The 22,191-nt window shown below is 44.2% G+C and overlaps 1 protein-coding gene across 3 annotated transcripts in view; it reads right to left on the bottom strand.

Annotated features, from left to right (window-relative positions):
• tfpia (tissue factor pathway inhibitor a) overlaps positions 1-22,191 on the bottom strand; it is a 48,339-nt gene that overhangs the window by 12,153 nt on the left and 13,995 nt on the right. For all 3 annotated transcript variants that reach the window (XM_056579617.1, XM_056579616.1, XM_056579618.1), the window contains exon 2: positions 15,703-15,906. In XM_056579617.1, the coding sequence (XP_056435592.1) occupies positions 15,703-15,906 (204 nt within the window). The remainder of the gene's footprint in view (positions 1-15,702; positions 15,907-22,191) is intronic.

The raw sequence follows: 22,191 nt of genomic DNA, 5'->3' as shown, positions 1-22,191 counted from the left end.
TTGGGCTTCTTGTTCTCCGTTTCTTGTCCTCTCTGTAATCCACATCAGTCTTAGCTTTTCAACTCCCTCTGGAAGAAGTAGAGCTAGCAGAGCGGAACTAGCCATATAATATGATGATAATAAAGCTCTAATAATTACATTTCTTTATGAACAATCCAGACTTTTCTGCATCCAAACATAGATGTGATTCTCATATTTGTTGATACAGGCCCTACCTATCCAAGGGGACACACACACACACACACACACACACACACACACACACACACACACACACACACACACACACACACACACACACACACACACACACACACACACACACCTGCTGTACTGAGGCTGAGTGTGAACTTGGGAGAGGGATGGTCCCAGAGGGACTCATTTACCATCAGCTCCTCTAACTGTGAATGATGTGAGGACCGGAGGTGCTACAGAGTCCATTATCATCTGTTCATCAAAGCACTTTTTAGTGAGGGGTTACGCTTGATTTAAGACCTTTCTTCCTAGACATAATGGAGTAGAAAATATTTTGCAACTAAATATGTTTGTATTATTCTTTATATAGAAATCTTGAATAAGGCACTCTAAATACTTTTAGGATATGCTCGGAAGAGTGGCCGGGGTTTTGATGGGTTTGTGCTGCAACTAGGGTTGGGCATCGTTTGAATTTGAACGATTCCGGTTCCGATTCCGATTCCTCGTTTCGATTCCGGTTCCTAACGATTCTCGATTCCGATTCTCTTAAGAGGCAGGGTCAAAAAAGTTTACATGTTTTAAATGAGCTAGCTAACCAGAGGTCTTTCTGGATGAAATAGTCTGAACTTCTCCATGAATTTGAATAGTCACATCCATATTGGCAGCATTATCTACAGTGACTGCTTTCATTTTGCCAGAAATGCCAAACTCTGACAGAACATCACTTATTTCCTCTGCCACAACACAGCCAGTCTGTGCTTTGTACACAGCTTTTGTTTTTAGCACTTTTTGCTGCATTTTGCCCTCCACTATATAGTGTGCTGGGATGGTGAGGGAATGGTCCTGTGTGATGCTACTCCAACCATCACATGTGAGTGCAACAGAGCAGACGTCACTGAGCTCTGTAATGACATTTGACTTCTCGACCTCATACCAAGATGGTATTAATTTATTTGCCAAGTAGTCTCTGGTAGGTGGTGTGTACTTGGGGTTGATGGCTTTCACCATGTCCCTGCAAACATAAACAAACTAAAAACATAAACAAACAAAAAAAAAAATAATAATAATATCACTGTTACTTTAACTTTAGCTCTGTGTGGACTATTAATTAAGTTAGCTCTATCGATGCTGTTTAACTAACCTAAATGTTGGTGATTCCACATCTGAAAAGGGATGCAACCTTTTTACAATAAAGGCTGTAACCTTTCTGTGGCACTCTTGCACTTGTTGCACCGACATCTTTCCCTTGGACGCTATGCTGAACGGAGTAACTGCCTGGCTAACGGTTGCAATTTCAGGTCGTATGGCTATGAAAAAATACATGGGCTAATGTTAGCTTGGTATTTGCATTTGAGTTGACCAACCGTTTACGTATTTGTTGCTAACCCGATAGTGCGGTGCTAGGGTGAGGGTCGGAGCCGGAGGTAGAGGCAGTGGAGGAAGAGGCAGTGGAGGAAGTGGCAACGGAGGATGGCCGGTGCAGCGCGTCAAAGACGGGGCACTCAGTTATCTGTACACCATGACCCCGGAGATGTTTGATCATGTTGGTGGTACACCCGCCTTTGCACGATATAATTGTTTTGCAAATGTTGCACCGAGCCGACTTGTCATTTATTTTAGTGAAGTTAAGCCACACTTTCGAGCGCCGCCGCACAGTTTCCATGTTTACGCGCGCACACACAGTTTGGCGGGTTCTCCGGAAGCTTCTTCTTCGTTACTGTTCGGCGGCTTCTTCTTCCGGTCAGCGGACTGGGCATCGAAACTAGGAATCGAAATTTTTAAATTTGAACGATTCCGGGAGAACCGGAATGTTAGTCCCGGTTCCATTCGATGCTCGATGCTCGATGCCCAACCCTAGCTGCAACGGCCCAAACCCATCAAAAACCCTACTCTTCAGAGCGTTTTTTTTAATGATTGATTCGGCTAACATGGGATGAATGGTTGACACCACTTAATCCCACTCAGACTTGATCCCTGTACTGTGTCTTGTTGACTGTCGGACTCTGCCAGCGCATCACCTCAAATCCCCTTAGGGTAGATTGGCTCTCAACATTTGAAAATCCTCCAATTTTGTGAAAAGTGAAACATTGGGAAAAAGAAAAAAGATTTGTCCTTGTATAGAGGTCATATCATTTTGGTCTTTGAGATCCTGCAAACATATTGAAACCTCTGTTCATCACTTTTTATTTTTTGCATTAAGTCGGTTTTTGCCGACTTAATTCAAAATCGTATGGCATTTTTACGTTTTTTATCAAATATCAATTGAGGTCACATTATCAGTTTAAAAGTCGTATCCATAAGTTTGTATCAAGTTCGTACACATATAGAAGACATACGTGGGCAAGACTCCAACATGTTCAACACCACTTTGACCACAGGGGGCACTATAACTTGCGGGAAAAGTTAAACAATCAGCCTCATTATTCAATCCAAAGTGGTCCATGGACTTTAAACTTAGCGTGCTTGCTTGCTTATTAGCCTTGGTCTGTGCATTGTGCATGCATGCCATGCCAACATGTCTAGTTTAATTTACTATATTCAACTGATCAAATATGCTCCTTACCATGTTTCAAATAAACCATTAAAGGGAAACTTCACCCATTTCCATTAAACTTTGTATCGTTAGAAACCGTGCATCATTCCCTTATTTTCTGGGGAGACTGGAGAGATCCGTATCGATCTCCAACACTTCCTGTTTAAGATGACGCAATATGATATGATATGTGTAAGAGGGGAGGATTCTCGTAAGACTACAAGCACTAGTCCCACCCCTCTATAGGGGGTGGGACCCACTGACGCTACAGACCTATTAGAGCAGTGCAAGTGGGTGGGACTTCACCAGCAGAAACTAACATCCACAACGTCTGAAGCTAAGCTAACAGAGGCTGTTGATAAAACTGAAGTAAAATGGCGGAAGGTACTGGATCTGACATAGAAGATGGCACCACGCAAAAGTTCACCATTCCGAAATAAATACAAACGAGGACTAATTCACTGAGTTCGCAAACTAATACTCTTCACTAGAAATGTTGTTTGAAATGATTTTCAAGCAGTCTTGCGGTATCAGCTTGGTAGATAGAACAGCGAGGTGTCCGATAGGCGGAGATCTAGATCAGCGGGAGTGGCCAGTGAAGCTGTGCCTCGTGGTGAATGGGCACACAAACTAAGTAACATATAGCCATCTCCATTGTCAGACTGACCGCTTGCCCTATGTGTTATTGTCAAGAAGTTCACAAAGCTGAGTAGCCCTTGGACCAATTTGTGATATTTAATTAATAGTTTAGCACATTGTTAGCATAAGGTTCGCTCAAGTACTAGCCTAACAGCAGTTCTTACTTTGGTTAGGGTTAGGGTAGGGTTCGATTTAGATTTAACATATCTACACTGTACAATGTTGTAAATGATGGTGTACAAGGATCTACATCAAAGTGTTTTATGTTCTAAACAGACCTATATCTTGCAAAACTTTTCCTTATATATCATGTAAAGTTTAATACTAACTCATAAATTAGAGACTTAATTTATACAGTTAATACGGTTGCTGTTTTTCCTCTCTGGAAAAATGTTTCGTAAGCTGTATCTCCCAGAACTTTAAGATCATGGTTGATCTTAGTCACTGTGTTAGTTTACTTTGAGAATATGTTTTATTTATCAGCTGCTTTTCTGTTTGTACCCTGTTTAATGTTTTATGGACATACTTCTAAATGGCCTGCAATATGGATACAGTCAGAGGTCATGGCTATCCATGGTGGATCACAGATCAACTAAAGGCGGGTTAGGTAAGATTTAAGAACTATTATTTGAGTGTATTTGTTGAAAATGGCACAGCCATTCATCACATGTTAGTGAGATGAGTGAAATGCAATATCTGATACTATCTGTTTTGAGTAGAGTGTGCATGCCTTATGAGCCTTTTTAGATTTTAAACCAATAGCGACTAATTTTTGACCAATCAGGGCATCTCTTTTGTGATTGGTTTGATGATTCAATCACATGTCAGTGAAATTAAACACAATTCAATATATTTTTGGGCTGTTTAAATACAAAATCTTTCTTTCTTCTGCCTAACTCTTAAATGACCTTTGGCCCCTTTAATATTAATTAATATGGCTGTCAATATCTGGATATCAATAAAAGGTTAATATCGGCCATTGTATCAGCGGATGTCACCAATCTCATATGTGAAAGTGCAAAAGCAAGATCTTCTTCTATCTGTAATAATGGAGAAGAAAAACCACAAATAGTGCTTTATGTCCAGGGCCGAGAAGTGCCACGGGATCATCCACATTCAGAACCATGTGTATTCCCTCACTATGAAGTCAGGCGGACGTTGCTTTCAAAAGAAAAAATAAGAGCTTTTTTTTTTCCATCTCCTGGCTTTGCTCTGAAGGATTATCCAGTCCTTAAATCAGGATATCTAAGCCTCTTCTTATCTCTCTAAACAAGCTGACATCTCCTCCCCTTGGAGAAATAGCTTGGGTCCTATTTTCCGGAACTATACTTCTCCTGCAATCACTCCCTGTACTCTGTTTTGTTCCACTTGAGAAATGCACTTCAGCCATGTCTTCTCTATCACACGTTCATCTTGGCTTGGTTGTTCGTTTGTCTTAACCCCCCCCCCCCCCCCCCCCCTCCCCCAGTGTTCTCTCGTACTCTGTCACTCAAAAGTTACAGGGACACAGACGAGGGTTGATGGCTGATGTGATGTCTGCATCTGAAATAATAATAATAATAATAATAAATAATAATAATGCTTAATAAGTACCAAGATGACTGCTTGGAATGTGAATGACCAAGTGTTTAACCTCCTAACGAACTCAACCAATGGACAACATTAAGGATCACAGGCAGCTTGCATCAGGGTGTAAACTTTCACCGCTGCAAACGGGTTGGGACGAAGTTAAACTTCAATTGACCTCATGTTAATTGGGCAATTATGCACATCTTTTGAATCCCGTTTTTACTGGTACAACCTGTACTGGTTTCTACTGATGTTCATTGGTATTCCTTTGATAGGATCTACTTTTTTTAAATAAGATATTAAAAGGCGAAATAATCTTTAATTATAATTAATATAATTATAAAATTTAGAGGGAGAAGGTTAATTCTTACAACTTAAATAAGTGTGCTGGGTTGTTCATTCTAAAACACTAATTGATGAAACTGTGGCAGATTGGCAGAGTGATCCTGCACTCTGAACTCTATTGGTCATTTTTCCTGGCCCTGACAGAGACCTGGATCACTCCAGAGAACTCTGCTACTCCTGCTTCCCTCTCCACCGTCTACTCATTCTCGCACACCCCTAGACCATCCGGGCGAGGAGGGGGGACCGGACTCCTCATCTCGCCCATGTGGTCCTACCAGGTCCTTCCACTAGAACACTTGGCCAGATCTGCGTTTGAACTCCACGGACATACAACTTAAATAAGTGTGCTGGGTTGTTCATTCTAAAACACTAATTGATGAAACTGTGGCAGATTGGCAGAGTGATCCTGCACTCGGAACTCAATTGGTCATTTTTCCTGGCCCTGACAGAGACCTGGATCACTCCAGAGAACTCTGCTACTCCTGCTTCCCTCTCCACCGTCTACTCATTCTCGCACACCCCTAGACGATCCGGGCGAGGAGGGGGGACCGGACACCTCATCTCGCCCATGTGGTCCTACCAGGTCCTTCCACTAGAACACTTGGCCAGATCTGCGTTTGAACTCCACGGACATACAACTTAAATAAGTGTGCTGGGTTGTTCATTCTAAAACACTAATTGATGAAACTGTGGCAGATTGGCAGAGTGATCCTGCACTCGGAACTCAATTGGTCATTTTTCCTGGCCCTGACAGAGACCTGGATCACTCCAGAGAACTCTGCTACTCCTGCTTCCCTCTCCACCGTCTACTCATTCTCGCACACCCCTAGACCATCCGGGCGAGGAGGGGGGACCGGACACCTCATCTCGCCCATGTGGTCCTACCACTAGAACACTTGGCCAGATCTGCGTTTGAACTCCACGCTGTCACGGTCACCATTCCTATCAAGCTCTCCATTGTGGTGATCTACCGTCCTCCAGGTCCCCTCCGTGACTTCTACGACGAGATGGATGCCCTCCTCAGCTGCTTTCCTGAGGATGGCACCCCACTCGTTATCCTCGGCGACTTCAACATCCTGCCAGAGAAGTTGCACTCACCTGAACTAACCAACTTTTTCGCCACCTTTGACTTAACACTTACCCCGCTCCCTGTGTCTGACCATCACTTTGTTGATTTTTCTCTCCCCTTGAAATCCTCTCCCTCCCTCCTCTCAAGTTCCCACATTGTCACCACTCGCCGTAACCTCAAATCCCTCTCTCCCTCTACGTTTGCCTCTACTGTTCTGTCTTAACTTCCTTCTATCGAACGATTCTCTCAACTATTTACAGATGAATCTTCAGACACTCTGCTATCCTCCCTCTCCTCCTCCTTGGATTCCCTCTGCCCCTTCCACTCCAGACCAGCGCAATCTTCACCGCCCCCGCCTTGGCTGTCCCATCCTCTGCGGACTTGTAGAAGAAAGTTGCGAGCAGCTGAGAGGAAATGGAAGAGATCAGACTGTCCTAATGATCTATCTCACTATCTTTCCTTCTTTCTTTTACCCAATTTAGCCCTCTCACCTCTGACGAGGTAAACAGAATAATAACATCTAACCATGCCACCACCTGCCCCCTTGACGCTATCCCCTCCTCTCTCCTCCAGGATGTCTCAAGCGAGATCCCACCATTTCTCACCTCAATTATCAACTCCACCCTCACTTCAGGCATCGTTCCAGCGTCTTTCAAGACTGCCAGAATAAAGCCTCTCCTCAAAAAAACAACTCTTAATACCACCGACATCCAGAACTACGGACCGGTATCTCTTCTTTCATTCCTGTCTAAAACACTGGAAGGTGCCGTTGCTAACCAACTATCTCTCATCTAACAACCTCCTTGACCCTCACCAGTCAGGTTTCAAGAAGGCACACTCCACCGAGATGGCTCTCCTCGCGGTGACTGAGTCCCTCCGTGCTGCAAGAGCCTCGTCCCTCTCATCGGTTCTCATTCTCCTCGACCTGTCCGCAGCATTTGACACGGTGAACCACCAGATCCTTCTTGCCGAACTTGGCATCGCTGAATCTGCTCTTTCCTGGTTCACATCCTACCTGACGAACCGCACCTATCAAGTGACATGGAATGGCTCCTTGTCCAAACCTTGCACGCTTGAAACTGGTGTCCCTCAAGGCTCTGTACTGGGGCCTCTTCTGTTCTAACTCTATACCAGGTCTCTGGGCTCGGTAATTGCATCACACAGCTTTTCCTATCACTGCTATGCTGACGACACTCACGCTATTTCTCTCTTTCCCCTCATCTGATAAAACCCTGATTGCAACACGCATATCGGAATGTCTGGCGGACGTCAGCACCTGGACAACTGCCCATCACCTGAGGCTTGAGCTCAACAAAACCGAGCTCCTCCTAATCCCAGGGAAAGATTGCCCACACATGGACTTACTGGTCACCGTCGAGAACATCACTGTATCTCCCTCTCCAACTGCAAGAAACCTCTGTGTGGTATTGGACTATCAGTTATCCTGCACTGCAAACATCACTGCAGTCGCCCGATCCTGCAGATTTGCACTTTACAACATCCGCAGAATCCGGCCCTTCCTCACAAGGGAAGCAGCTCAGCTTCTAGTCCAATCACTCGTCATCTCCCGCCTCGACGACTGCAACTCACTCCTGGCTGGACTTCCTGACTCTGCGATTAAACCTTTGCAGCGCATCCAGAATGCGGCAGCGCGCCTTGTGTTCAACCTACTGAAGTTCTCCCATGTGACCCCCCTCTTCTTACTGGCTCCCTGTAGTAGCTCGCATCAAATTTAAGACGATGGTACTGGCATACAAGGCAGTTGATGGAAATGCCCCTGCCTACCTCCAAGTATTGCTAAAGCCACACACCCCAGCTCGATCCCTCCGCTCAACTACCTCAGCTGGACGTCTGGAACCGCCATCGCTAAGAGCTAGCAAAGGCCGTTCAGCAAAGCCACAACTTTTCTCGGTTTTGGGACCTCAGTGGTGGAACGAGCTCCCTGCCGCTCTCAAGACCGCAGAGTCGCTCACTATCTTCCGAAAAAGACTCAAGACTCACCTGTTCAGAGTCCACCTCGACACTGCATAGCCAACCCCCCCTTCTGGCCACCATTGTACACTGTATTGTATTGTATTGTATTGCATTGTATTGTATTATAGTACTTAACTGTGTAGCAACTGCAGTAGCTGCTATCATGGCTGTAACACAGGGAATTGATTAGCCTAGCGATTGTGGTACTTGCACTTGGTTCTATGAACATCCTTTCTGTACCGACAGCGATATATTGATGCACTTCTTATGACAAATGTACTTATTGTAAGTCGCTTTGGATAAAAGCTTCTGCTAAATGCCCTAAATGTAAAGTTAAATGTAATTTTAAAAATGTTTTTGATAAATTAATCAACATTAATAATTAACAATAATAACAGCTGTTTGTAATCAACGGCTGTTGATTACAAACAGTGTAACGTTACTATGGACACGGTGGAGTCCCTTGGCTCAAAACTTTTGGCTGATTCTGGTCAGCCAAAAGATAGATAAATCTGTTTGGTGATGAATGTGTTTGGTGATCATCTATCTGGTCTGCACTGGATGACTCACCATCGATTAATTCTCATCTACACGTTTTATCAAACACACTGAAACGGACAGAGACACATTCATGCAGACACACAAACAGAAACATGCACTCTTGCTCACGCACACTCACACAAACACAAACACACACACACACTCACAGACACAAACACACACTTGGTGAGTCATACACACACACACATACACACACATCATGAGCATTAAGCTCTAATAGCTCAATTGAAGCTTTGAAGTATATAGAAATCATGTTCCACTGCAAATGTGAGACAATGTTCAGTTCCACCACCCAGCTCGCTAGTACAAAACCAAGATGGATGCCAATTGAACAAGAAAAAATAAAGCTCAAATAGCTCAAATGAGGCTGAGAAGTACTTAGAAACTATGGGGTTACATTTTAATGGGGTTCCATAAGATAGCAGCTGGCTAAGGAGGACGAGTGGGTTGTCTGTTACTGGAAGGTTGCTGGTTTGATCTCCGGCTCACCCTAGACAAGTTTTGATGTGTCCATGAGCAAGAAACCTAACCATCCCTGCTTCATACACCGTTGATATATGAATGTGTGAATGAATAGAAAGATGAAGCAATAATTGTTAAGTATTTTGAGTGGCCACTCAAAAAGGCTCAATGTAAATGCTGTTAATGTACCATTTACCAATAATAATACATTTTAGTTATAACATGCCTGTATAGGCCTGTATACTGTTATAATTATGAATCCTCACAAATCAAGAAATACTTGATGAGATCCTGTCATAATTCACAATTATTGTATATAATTGTTCTAGTATACTACACGTGAACAATCCAAAAATAAACAAGATCACTTTTTTTGCCTGGATTTGTTGTTGTTTTATTAGCGGTTTATTTGTTTTGATTTGCGTGACGAGACGACTGTCCGAGTTTGTGATCTCAATCATGGGATATTGCCCAATAGCCCAAGATAGCAAACCAATCAAATTGCGCTATCTTAGGACGTTCACGTGTAGCGTACTAATTACTTTTATTTGTATCCCTGTATCCCAAAAATAGAAAACTACGATAAAATGTATCTATATGTAACGCATCATAGGGTTGTAATCGTTCTTTTTTAAATTAATGCTTTCCTGATCAGATGCCCTTGAAGGCAGAATGATCTTGGCAGCAGTTTTCTAGTGAGTGTGTTTAACCTTTCATCAGAAACACAAGCCGTCTGACCAGGCTTCAGATAATCAAACTGAGAAATGAGCTCAATTAAAAGCCCATCATGCTTATGTGTTATTACGTTAAACTGAAAGGGGGTGACTTTGGCTCAAAAGTTTGGGGCTAAAGCATATGGTGAGCTTTCTACACTCTGTAATTACATGCTGAATAATTCACAAATGGCCAAATTCTTCAGGACGTTATCGAGGTGCAGTACTGGGGATTGGAATTAATCAGCTAGCGTGGTTTATAACCAGCGCCTCTAAATAATGTGTCCCGCCGCCTGTCCTGGGGTCGTGTTGGCTTCTCTCCAACATAGACTTCAATATCTCAGCAAAAAAACTTTGGCGCTTAAGACTCGGGCTGTGGCTGATTTTGAGGGAAAGCATCCTTTCTGTTTGAGTCGTTATCAGTGTTTGTTTTCACCCTTGAGAGTTAGGGTTTCCTTTGAGTAGTTACGGGAAAAGAAGTTGGCAAAGTCAACTTCAACCACTATGAAGCCACAAAAATAATAAGGTCACTTTGACATTAGCCCCAATTTCCATTCTGTCTTGTGACACTTTTGTTATACAAAACGAGCGTAGAGGAAGAGCCCATCAATTTGGGCCATCCCAAAGAGGGTGGCACTTTAGCTGTGATTGGCTGGATTGGTATTGACGAGAATCAAAGGGCGGAATGGGAAGCTTGATGGACCAACGCTAGGCTGCTACCACAAACCTGAATGCAAGTGAGGGAGCTGAACTGGTGGAGTTTAAAGTCAGAAGTGGTCGGAGTGCTGCAAAGTCAGATACAAACTTCTAAAACAGATTAAATAATAATGAATAAAATAGTGTGCTGTTGAATCACCCCATCTATGAAATGTCACTTTTTCAAATTGATACCTACAGCCATCCAAATCGTAACCCAAATATTTGTCATATATCTGGAATGCTTCATGCTTTATACCTGCATTAACATCCAGGGATGGCTTTGAGTTCAAAACCAATCAACCAATCATATCTAATCTAATATGTGTTTTCGTTTTGTATTTGATAGATTTTCTTTTTCTTCTATCTGACATCCTTTATTTAATTCCACAAGCCTATTTTTTTATTTCAGTGAAAATGAGTGATCTATTTTTTGCCTCATTAGATTTCACTCACTCCATTTCTCTGCTGTCTGCAGATCTTAATTTCTGCCATGGCAGTTGGCTATTAATAGAGATGGCTTTCATTACTTTCGCCATAATCATCATGGCCGCCCCAATGCAAAGCTTGGGTTGAGCCACAGGGGGACACAGGGGGGTAAAGCGTTTGGACGTTTTATCCCGGGCACGTGTCGTGCCAGTGTGATGAGGTGGTGATTATCCAAATAAACGGCTCAGGGAGCATCTTCAAACATCTTTTCAACCTCACAGCATGAAGTGATTTTTCTATTACTTTTTTTGCCTTTTCACAGAAATGCAAAGAGCACAAAGAGAGATACCAAAAAAATCCTTGAATATATAAATGTATTTCATATTTGCCGTATTCAAAAGATTTTATTCATACAGTCGGATCTGGTTTCTGTGATGGTTGTTTTCTGGGAAAAAGTGCTCTTCTGAGCAATCTCAGATCGCCATCCAAACAGCAAATCAAAAGTTTGGTCTGTTTCTGTGTGATCCTGTTCGCCCTCCGTCAACACAAAGCAGGGGTGGCCAGGAGCTTTATAAAAACAATGAAGTAGACTAGAAGCCGAGCTTCCCTTGTGAACTGAAGAGACCAATGACTCATTGTCAGGGGTTTTAGTGGAAATTTGTTGGTGAAGGACGTTTCAGTACAATTTCTAGGAGATGAAATGCGTGTTTAAAACTACAAAAAACAAATGGTGCTTCTGACAACTGTTATTATGTTATATTTCAGTTGTTTTGCGTCGATGCGCTGTGGTGCTAAGTACATCTTTCTCACTGAGGTTATCAGCTTTCTAATTGTTGAAAGGTCCCATGGCATGAAAATCTCACTTTATGAGGTTTTCTAACATAAATATGAGTTCCCCTAGCCTGCCTATGGTCCCCCAGTGGCTAAAACTTGCATTCTGTGTAAAACGAGCAATAGGTGTTCTGCTTGCCTTTGAGAAAATGGAGGCTCAAGCGCGATTTTGAATGTGGTCCCATATGTCGTATTAAAGGATCTAAACTCCTCCCCTTTCTCTGCCTGGCCCGCCCAGAGAATTTGGCCCACCAATGAGACACGACCGTGCGAGCGCCACATGTGTGTGTGTGTGTGTGTGATTACACACAGTGTTTGCTGTTGATGTTATGGCGCATAACACGTCGGTTCTTTGACGTCTCTTGTATTTCCACAACGAGACTGTAGTTGGGGTTATCTCAGCCATGGTTGAGAAGGAATTGGGGGAAAGGAACTTTGGCTTTGACTCCCTGAAGTATGAACTGCGACATGCTGCCTACCGCTGGTTGCCGCGAGGCACCACCTCCGCGAGGCACCACCGGCGCGAAGCACCACCGCGGGCAGCGGGCAGCGGGCAGCAGGCAGCGAGCGGTTCAGTCTACTTCAAATTGATGTGAAAGAGGAAGAACCAGAGACGTTGGAGAACCCGACGAAGTCGTTTGTGATTCATAATATCGTCTGGAGGCGCACACAGCTTGGCCATGATAATATGTATTACATGACATAGATATCTTTGTATAATATGATATTATTTAGATATAGTGCTCCAGGACTCCTGTGTGTTCTAGAATATTAATAGAACATGGCTAAAGGCTGTTTGCGCCTCGCCATGCACCACTGTAAACAGAGCGCTTGGCACCGTGGCTGCAAGCTGCTCAGGGCCACACCCCCATCCTCCTCCTTGACCCGCCTCTCTCCTCCTCATTTGCATTAAAGCTACAGACACCGAAACGGCGCATTTGGGGTAAGCTCAATGTGCGACTGGCTCGTAGTGGCTGTAAATCTGCACCATGGCTGAATTTCGGGAACGTCTTCAAAAACTGTGTTTGGGGCCTACTAATATCTATATTAAAGCATCCATAAAGTAGCATGCCATGGGACCTTTAAAAAAGCTACGTTAAACAGCAAAACATACCAAGTCATCAACACCAAGAGCATGTGACTGGAATATAGTTCATTTTGGGGATCATTGCCCATCATTGACTTTATTGATTGTTCTTTAAATGTGTTTAAACTGGGATTCTTGGCTAGGTTCAGCACTATGTTTGGCCATCGGTTTGAAGGGTGCTGTATAAATTAACTTGTGAGTTAAGATCAAGGCCTGTTTGGGGTGTGTTCAAGATCACATTGACATAAAGAGTGAACGTTGCTGGCCTACTGATGTTTTATTTTTGGCTGTGGACTGTCGTTTTATTCCATCTGCTATGCAAACAAATGCTATGGAACTTGCTACAACTATATGACATATGAACTAGGATCTATAATGACATTTCTCTCATCAATACAGTCCAAACATTGGGCATAATACTATGTTCTTATTACATGTTATTATGTCACGGCTCATGCACAGCCATAATCTTTTACAATCTAAAGGACAGGAGGGGAATGAAAGTAGTTCAAATAAGTCACACACAAAGGTGTGTGTACACGCAACATGTAAAGCCCTGTCTAACACAGCTTCGACATGACTTGTAACCTTGACATCAACTCAAGAAAGAATGATCAGATCAGAAAGAATCATCAGTTGGTGCCTGATCCACGTTTGTGCCACGCACAGCGCTGTCGACAACGGCAGATTTATTAGATGTCAGCTTAGGTTGGGGGTGTGGGCGGGGGGGAGTATGTTTCAGTATTTTTTTTATTCGATTTGTGCATCTTGAGTCACGGCGGTGCTTACACCACCACACATGTATTCATCTCGTCAGGTATAAGCCGTTGGGTTGGAGTGCCAACGCACTCATCCTGCTTTTACCCTGGACTTAGACCTTGTGTGTGACAGGATACTTTGTAAAGAGAGATGCTGATTATGGATAGAAGGGGGTTAAGTTGCCCTGATACTATCCGCAACAAGAGAACGAGAGATGCTAATAATGCAGCGTATATTTACCCTGTGCATAGTTGATGTTTTTGTTTTTGTAAAGCTCAGGAAATCATTCCACATTCATCAGACACTTAATGCTATCGGGGGGGGGGGCGTTGTTATGCTGAGTTTAAGTGAAAAAGACAAACAACTTCTCTCCATTGTTCAGTAAATAGTTTATTCTAAAAATTCTCTTGGGCCTCCCCGGCGCAATGCTTTCCTCTCCTTCCTACTTTTCTCTCCTAACGATTTTCTGGTGCAAACAAAATAACTGCTGAACTGGGCGTGGCGCGGTTATATAACGGAGGCTGTGATCACCTAGTTATCAGCACATCAGTCGGACCTGGCTCTGAATTTTTATCCATTATGCAGCGAAGGTAGAGGAGTATATTCTCTCTGTTCTCATGCCTTCATTGACAACTGGGTTCATTTACTGCAGCCGGTATAGGTTCGGGCTCTTCACAACACACAGTTAAGTATTGGCGGATGGACTTATAGACATGGAGATAAAGAGATGTTTATACCTCTGACATTTTGAGAGTAATGGCATTAAAAATGTATCAATGATTGTTTTGTTTAGTCACTGGAAAACAAAACTAGGTCATTGATTTTGTTTTCTGCCAGGCAGACAGAACAATGAAATACTCACAAGGGATTTATTCTGAATACTCAATGTGTGTGTGTTTGTGTGTGTATGTATGTGAGTGTGTGCGTGTGTGTGTGTGTGTGTGTGTGTGTGTGTGTGTGTGTGTGTGTGTGTGTGTGTGTGTGTGTGTGTGTGTGTGTGTGTGTGTGTGTGTGTGTGTGTGTTTGTGAGGGGGGATGTGTGTGTGTGTGGGGGGGGGGGGGGGGGATGTATGTGTGTGTGTGTGTCCACTATGCTATAGAGCCAAAGTGCAGATACGTTTTATGTCTTCTCATGAATATTCATAGGATGGATAGATACTGTGTTAAGCAGCAGCTCACAGTGAACAACACGGAGCGGGGTACTTTGCAGCCGTCGTTAAGTTTAAGTGACTCAGGGAAAATGTGGTGCTACGCATGGTCAGCCACTGTGAACAGAATGTTAATTGTTTGCGAAATATGGAATTGTTAAATATAGCCCATGATGAGCGAGGAGGAGAGGATGCACTTGCGGTTCTAATGGTTCTGATAATGGCTTTTATCATGGCCAGCGGTCGAGCTGAGAAGGTTGGATTTAGGACAGCACAACCGTCACTCAAAGGTCGCTTTGACTCTTTATAGAGAGACAATATTTCAGGGTGTCAACGCTGTTCTTATCTGTAGTAAGAAGGACAGATGGACAGACAGACAGGCAGACAGACAAAGGGGAAGACAGATATGCAGGAGGACAAAAAGATAGACGGACAGACAGAAAGACAGACAGGCAGGCAGGTAGGCATACGGACAGAATGAGAGACATACAGACATAGACAGAAGGAAATACAGATGGGCAGAGAGAAAGGCATGGGGGCAGGTGAGCAGACAGATAGTCGGACGAGTAAGACAGGACATGACAGGAAGGACCAAACGAACAACAGGCAGACAAGACATGAGCTGACCTGACCTCACCTGACAGACAAACAAACTAAATGACAGAATAACATAACAGACAGAAGGAACCTACCAGACACCAGGCAGGTCTGCTCGCAGGCTTCTATGGTCTGGAAGTTGTTGTCGTTCCCGCCGCAGCCGCCGTACTCAAATAGGCGGCAGCGGCCCACGTCGATGTCGAAGAAGAAGTGGTCCTTCATGGCCTTGCAGGGCCCCGCGTCCTCCTTCATCACACACAGCTCGTTGAAGATGAAGGGCGCAGCCTGGGCCTCTAGTGCTGGGTGAGAGAGAGAGAGAGAGGGGGGTGTCAGTGAGCGAGAAAATCATATCAAACTTTTTTTAAACAGCGCCTTCTGTGCAAAACTGCGATACAATGTGCAAAGGACAAGATTTGACCAGACTTTGTCAATCCCCGGAATGCTTGCATGTCTTCGGTCAACATTGTGTATTACCATTCCAATAAAGATTATTAAACCAGAACATTACAATTAGGTAACTTTTGCTTCTGCACCAAAGAAAGTTGGTTTTGTATTCTAAAATACATTATGCTCCATGAAATTCCGATATTCAGTAATTTTCAGTAATGTTTGTTGAGGAATGTAAAACAAATTTACCGGTCACATCCGCTATTCTCTCCTGAATCACGGATGCAGGCCTTACACTTTAAGCAGACAATACAGAACACTTTAAGCTAAAAATAAAAAGTTAAAACGGCATTTTACCGAGAAGTGTCTGAAATAAATAGCTCGAACCAGAGATCTGATTCACATGTTTGGCAAGAGAGTTTGCAGTCAGGTGAAGACACAGATCTGATCACAGATCCAATCACAAAAGGCCCATCGGTAAGACAAGTGAAACCGATGCAAGGGATATTGCCTCTGCTTAGGTGTGGGTTTTCAGCCATCACAAAGGAATGACTTTTGGTCTAGTTTTGAGGGGATAACGCCAGAACACAACTGCAGCCCGGAGATAAGCGGATGAAGTATCCTGAGTGTTATTGTTTGAACATCCCTGAAATGTGTGTTAGTGGTTGACAGTTAAGTCAACACTCTTTCCATCCACACACACACAGGAACAAAGAGGGAGTTGACCTTGCACATACACATGTATTTGTGTATTTATATCTAGCAATGTGCATCACACTATTCCTCCTACACATGCCCACAGCACAACTGCACTCATAAACCTGCACGTATAAACATATAATCCCACACGCACACACACACACACACACACACACACACACACACACACACACACACACACACACACACACACACACACACACACACACACACACACACACACACACACGCACACCTATACGACTGTGTTCCATATTTACTTTTTCCAACCTCATATACAGTATACAATTTAATTCACAAACAAACCAAAAAACAACAGTCGCACACACACGTACACACACCTACCTCCTAACAGTGTACACTGCATATAGTATATTAGATAAGGCACCAGCAGCACTCCAAACAACACACACCCGTTCCCCCACTCCGTCTCCATTACTATTCCTAACACGCGTCTCGGGGCCAAGCCGCAGAGACTCAGGTCCCTGCGGCAGTGTTGGCCACCACCTCTGCGGGGCCCGGCGGCCCCCCCCCTGTCAACGTTCTAAATCACCGCCTCGGCACGGCGTGGCGTAATGGCTTTCCTGAACATCGGCTCCCGCGGCTGGCCGACCGCATTCAGGGGGGGATCTGCAGGGCCCTCCACTGAGGCTCTGTGTCCAGCCGATGGATGGATGGATAAGGGGGGGGGGGGGGGAGTAGCGGTCTTGGCCTCTCTCCCCTTGAGGTTAAGGGAGAGCACGGCTCCAGAGAGCAGAGACTGGACAGAGAGATAAGGTGGCCCGGGTGCTTATTTCATCCCCAAGGTGACAGGGGATGTCCTTCATTGCCCTTGTTGCAGCGCCGAGCAAGTTTGAAGTTATGTTAATCAACCTCTACAGGTATAATATAGAAAGGTTTTTGATTGAATATGGTTAGTTCAAAATAATAGTATAAAATATATATATATAGACTGGAGTATATTGGTGTATATGTGAATGTATACATATATATGTGTATATACACATATGTATGTGTATATGTAACACTATCTGGATTGGTTGAAACATGCGTGCGTTCCAACATCCGTGTGTTTTGTTTTGGAGCTTGGGTTGGCTGTAACATTGAGTAATATCTCTTAATTGACACGGTACTCCAGTTCAGTCATATCTACTGGGATCCAATACAAACAATGATTCACAAGGGGTGGATTCCATCTCATGCCTTACAAAGGTCAACGGTATGACTAAATGTAGTGTGACGTGACGCCCGTCATGCCAGTCAGCAACAAACAAAACCAGTGAGGTAATGAGCTCACACAGGTACGCCCACACAAAACCCCTGGCACGCAGACACACACACACACACACACACACACACACACACACACACACACACACACACACACACACACACACACACACACACACACACACACACACACACACACACATACATAACTCTCACCCTCCACCACCAGCACCAGCTCATCCTCTCTGCCAACCCCCTATCCCATTAGGTGAGATGACACTACATTTGATTTGGTTCAACTTCCACCCCCATGTCCCCAGTCTACCTGTAGGCGTCCTTGAGCAAGATTCCTCAAACCCTACCTGCCCCCTGATGACATGTATCTAAAATTCACGCGATTCTTTGAATAGTGAAAATAGTGAAAATCATACTTTGTTGTCATTGCAGTATTGGTTCAATAGGGCGAAATACAGCATAAAATAGTAAAAGGTAGCATAAAGTGCATGATGTTTTTTATTTTCAGATTCAGGTTATCAGGAAGGGGTAAGTGCAACTCGCTCAAGGCTAAGAGTAGGCTGTGTGGACATTGGGAATATAACCAAGAACCTTTGGGCTTGGAGTCCTAACCACACCAGAACAAGTCCACCGTCAAGCCATCTTCTCGACCAGGTAAACATACCTCTGTGCATTTCAACATTCTCAACATTTCGTAGCAGTCTTTGTTCATATTTCTTTAACTTTCCCACCAAACGGGCCAGAAAGCTGACTCTGTTGGTGGAGAACAACACCGAAAGGGGATAATAAGGTGGTGTTGGAGACACTATGATCAAAAGTGCGCAAGCATGAAGACACACATAATACAAACACACACACACACACCCACACCCACACACACACACACACACACACACACACACACACACACACACACACACACACACACACGCACACACACAAACACACACACACACACACACACACACACACACACTTACACTTACAACATAAACTGTGAATGCCTGAATTACTTATTCCAATTATAAATAGGGCCAACATGGTACAAAATATGCCTTATTCAATAAGTTACATTCCAAGTCACATTCTTTCACCATCAGCTACATCCATTTTTCTGTTCGGCTGAATGCGTGCTAAACCCAATACGGGATGAAATACTTGTTTTCCGACCATACTATTCTCATAGACATGTTGAAGGTAGGCAGTAGACATCAATGCTTTCCTAACAATGAACCAAGCATCATACGTCAGCAGCATCACTATGGGCCCTGGGGGAGGCTGATTCTGTCTAGGGAGAGGATGCTCGGGGGAATGCTGGGGGGAGGGTGTTGGGGGTGAATGATGGGGTGAGGAGGCTGGGGTGAAGATACTAGGCAGAGGATGTTCGGGGGAGGCTTCTGCGGAGAGGAGGATGGGGGCGAATGATGGGGTTAGGTTGCAGGGGGGTGGATTTTGGGGGGAGCATGCGAGAGTCTCCCGCAGCGTCTTAGCTTGTTAAGTTAAATGTCAGAAGAAGGTCACCACAACGCCGGGTTTGTTTCAGGCAGAGCCTCCGTTGTAACGAGGGCCTGGGAGCACAGGAGGAACAGCGCTGGAGGCTTGAGAGTGCAGTCGGAAACAGCGTTATTGTATCACGCGTTGATTGATCCGGGAGGAGAGGAGGAGAGGAGGAGAGGAGAGGAGGAGAGGAGAGGAGGAGAGGAAGAGCAGGGGAGAAGAGGCGAAAGGAGAAGATATAAGAGGAGGGAAGAGGAGTTATGAGATGAAATTACAAGAGAAGAGTGTAGGAGAAAAGTGAGGAGACAATAGATTGGAATTAGAAGAGAAGAGGAAAACAGTTGAATGGTGCTTTAAGTAACCACCTACTCTAATTAAGGCATAACAATGGCTCCATATCCCCCCCCCCCCCACATACACACACACACACGCGCCCGCGTGCACACACACACACACACACACACCGCCCACCTCCCTCGTGGTAATTGGTTATCACACGACTGCAGACCATAATTGGAGCAATTATGCAGGTGTGACAGCTGGAATGGTGATGGCAGAGCGACTGCTGCATTAGCTGTCACATTTTCAGATTCCGGAAAGCACAACTAACTGAATCTAATTGACATGTTTAAGCAGCACGGGTAAGTGATGCGTTTACTTAGGTGACACCACAGTAAGATCCAGTAGCAGTCCCATCCTGGGCAAAATGTAGTGCTCATCTAACACTGAGGTAATCCCATGATGCAGTGTGAGGCAATGTTTACCATCCCTCATTTCGAACCACGTTGATACCGAAAGTCGAAGCTGAATAAAAACAGCTGTTGAATTAACAGCTTGATGTCATTTTTCATATTGAGGATAGGATTTTTAAGGTGGAAGAGTTCATAATAAAAGATTGTCGCATTCCAAATTAATAAATTGAAGATTCAATGATGTGGAAACTTTGTTGCTATGAGTTTCAATCCCCAATATTTGCAGTCTAACCTGCAGGTAACCTTAAACAAGATGCCCTCAGCCATACCTACTCCTTAATGACATCCTAAAATGACTCGATATGAATAGTGAGGGCTCAGGAACATTAGTAATCTCAGGAAAACTTCAACATATAAAGGAATCCCTGGTCTGTTGGCCAGTCAGACTAGATCCAGGCGCCATAAGTGGCCGCCGGGATCCCATTTGAGTGAAACAGCACAGAAACATTGCCTTATTGGTCCCTGTGATTTTATTATCACATATATTGGCCTATCACTGACACTGTCACAATGTGAATCCATGCTGCTGAAAAAACTATCCCATATTTGTGGTCCCAAAGAACTCTGGCACCCTTTCAAGGAAGCAAGAGGATTGTATATGCTGGGTCAGGGAGTGACATTCATGTCGTAAGAGTTGAGGCTATTTTGAATTGGTAAAACGCTTACGCCAGACAAGGCCTTCCAAAATACTTTCCCTCTCTAGGGTAAGTATATTGGAAAGCCTAATTTCCCACTGTGATAGGAGTCGGACTCACATAGAGCTAAGCGACTTACCAGTTCAAAACAGACCCAACTGTCTGACATGAATGTCATCGTTGTCAGATAAGCAAAGCTCTAAACTCTGCGCCATGCAGACAAAAGACCTGCTGCTGCTGCTGCTGTTGAGTCACTGTTGTTGAGTAAATGTGGGTCTTCACGGTATCGCAGTGCGATCATCTGTCAAGCTATAGGATAGAGGCCACGGCAGAGTATCGCTGTAAATCACAAGGGGAATTTGGGTTGCATAATCCTATTGTGAGTGAGTGAGTGTTTGGTTGTGTGTGTCAGGTGCGTGTGTGTGGTTGTGTTTGTGTGTGCAGGTTTGTGTGTTTGTTTGCATGAATGTGCCTTTGTGCATAAGAGTGTGTTTGTGTGTGTGTGTGTGTGTGTGTGGGGGTGTGTGTGTGTGTGTGTGTGTGTGTGTGTGTGTGTGTGTGTGTGTGTGTGTGTGTGTGTGTGTGTGTGTGTGTGTGTGTGTGTGTGTGTGTGTGTGTGTGTGTGCGTAGTTGAATGAGTGTAAGTTTGTTTGTTTGCATGACTTTGCACTTGTGCAGAAGTATGTATTAGGCTAAGATTAGATGTACTGTATCAATCCCAGAAGGGGAATTAGGGTGTCCCAAAGAACAAAAGGTCAGGACAGTCATAAATATATATGTTATAGCTTTAAGGTGTGCACATTGATACCAACAGTATACACTTCTGCCCAAACATAGAATTTTCAAGGAGTATTTTTCAGGACCACTCAGGACTCCAACGAGGAAGAGAGTGCGGTAAAACCAGATGGATGTCCGGTGGCATATCAACTGTGAGGGGGTGAACCCGAGTCAATCAGGGAGAAATTGGACGCATCCTAGATGCTTAACATAAATAAAGGACTGCCGTTGGCAGATCCTCGGTTGCGTTCTTCTTGGTCCGATTCCGCAGCGACCACACTGACCAAGAGCGATTCCCAGTCATGCACATGTAAACATTGGCAGTCCACAGTCGAATGATCAAAGCAGAAGTCTACCACGCTTCAAAGGGTTTTGTTTTTTTTTGAGGGAGGAGGCAAATCAAAGGGAAGCCATCTGTAACATGTCCCTGTCTTTGCTGCTACTTGTAGGGCAGCGATTGCTTTTTCCTTACGACATAATAAGAGAGAGGTCTCCTGCACACTGACAATGAGTGAAAGAAATGAGGATGGGCCATTGGTTTCTCTTTCTGTTTGTGTGTGTGTGTGTGTGT

The sequence above is a fragment of the Gadus chalcogrammus genome, chromosome 20, assembly GCF_026213295.1.
Source record: "Gadus chalcogrammus isolate NIFS_2021 chromosome 20, NIFS_Gcha_1.0, whole genome shotgun sequence".
In the NCBI taxonomy this organism is placed as follows: domain Eukaryota; kingdom Metazoa; phylum Chordata; class Actinopteri; order Gadiformes; family Gadidae; genus Gadus; species Gadus chalcogrammus.
The sequence above is the reverse complement of the archived record's forward strand: the minus strand, read 5'-3'. Positions and strand labels throughout refer to the sequence as shown.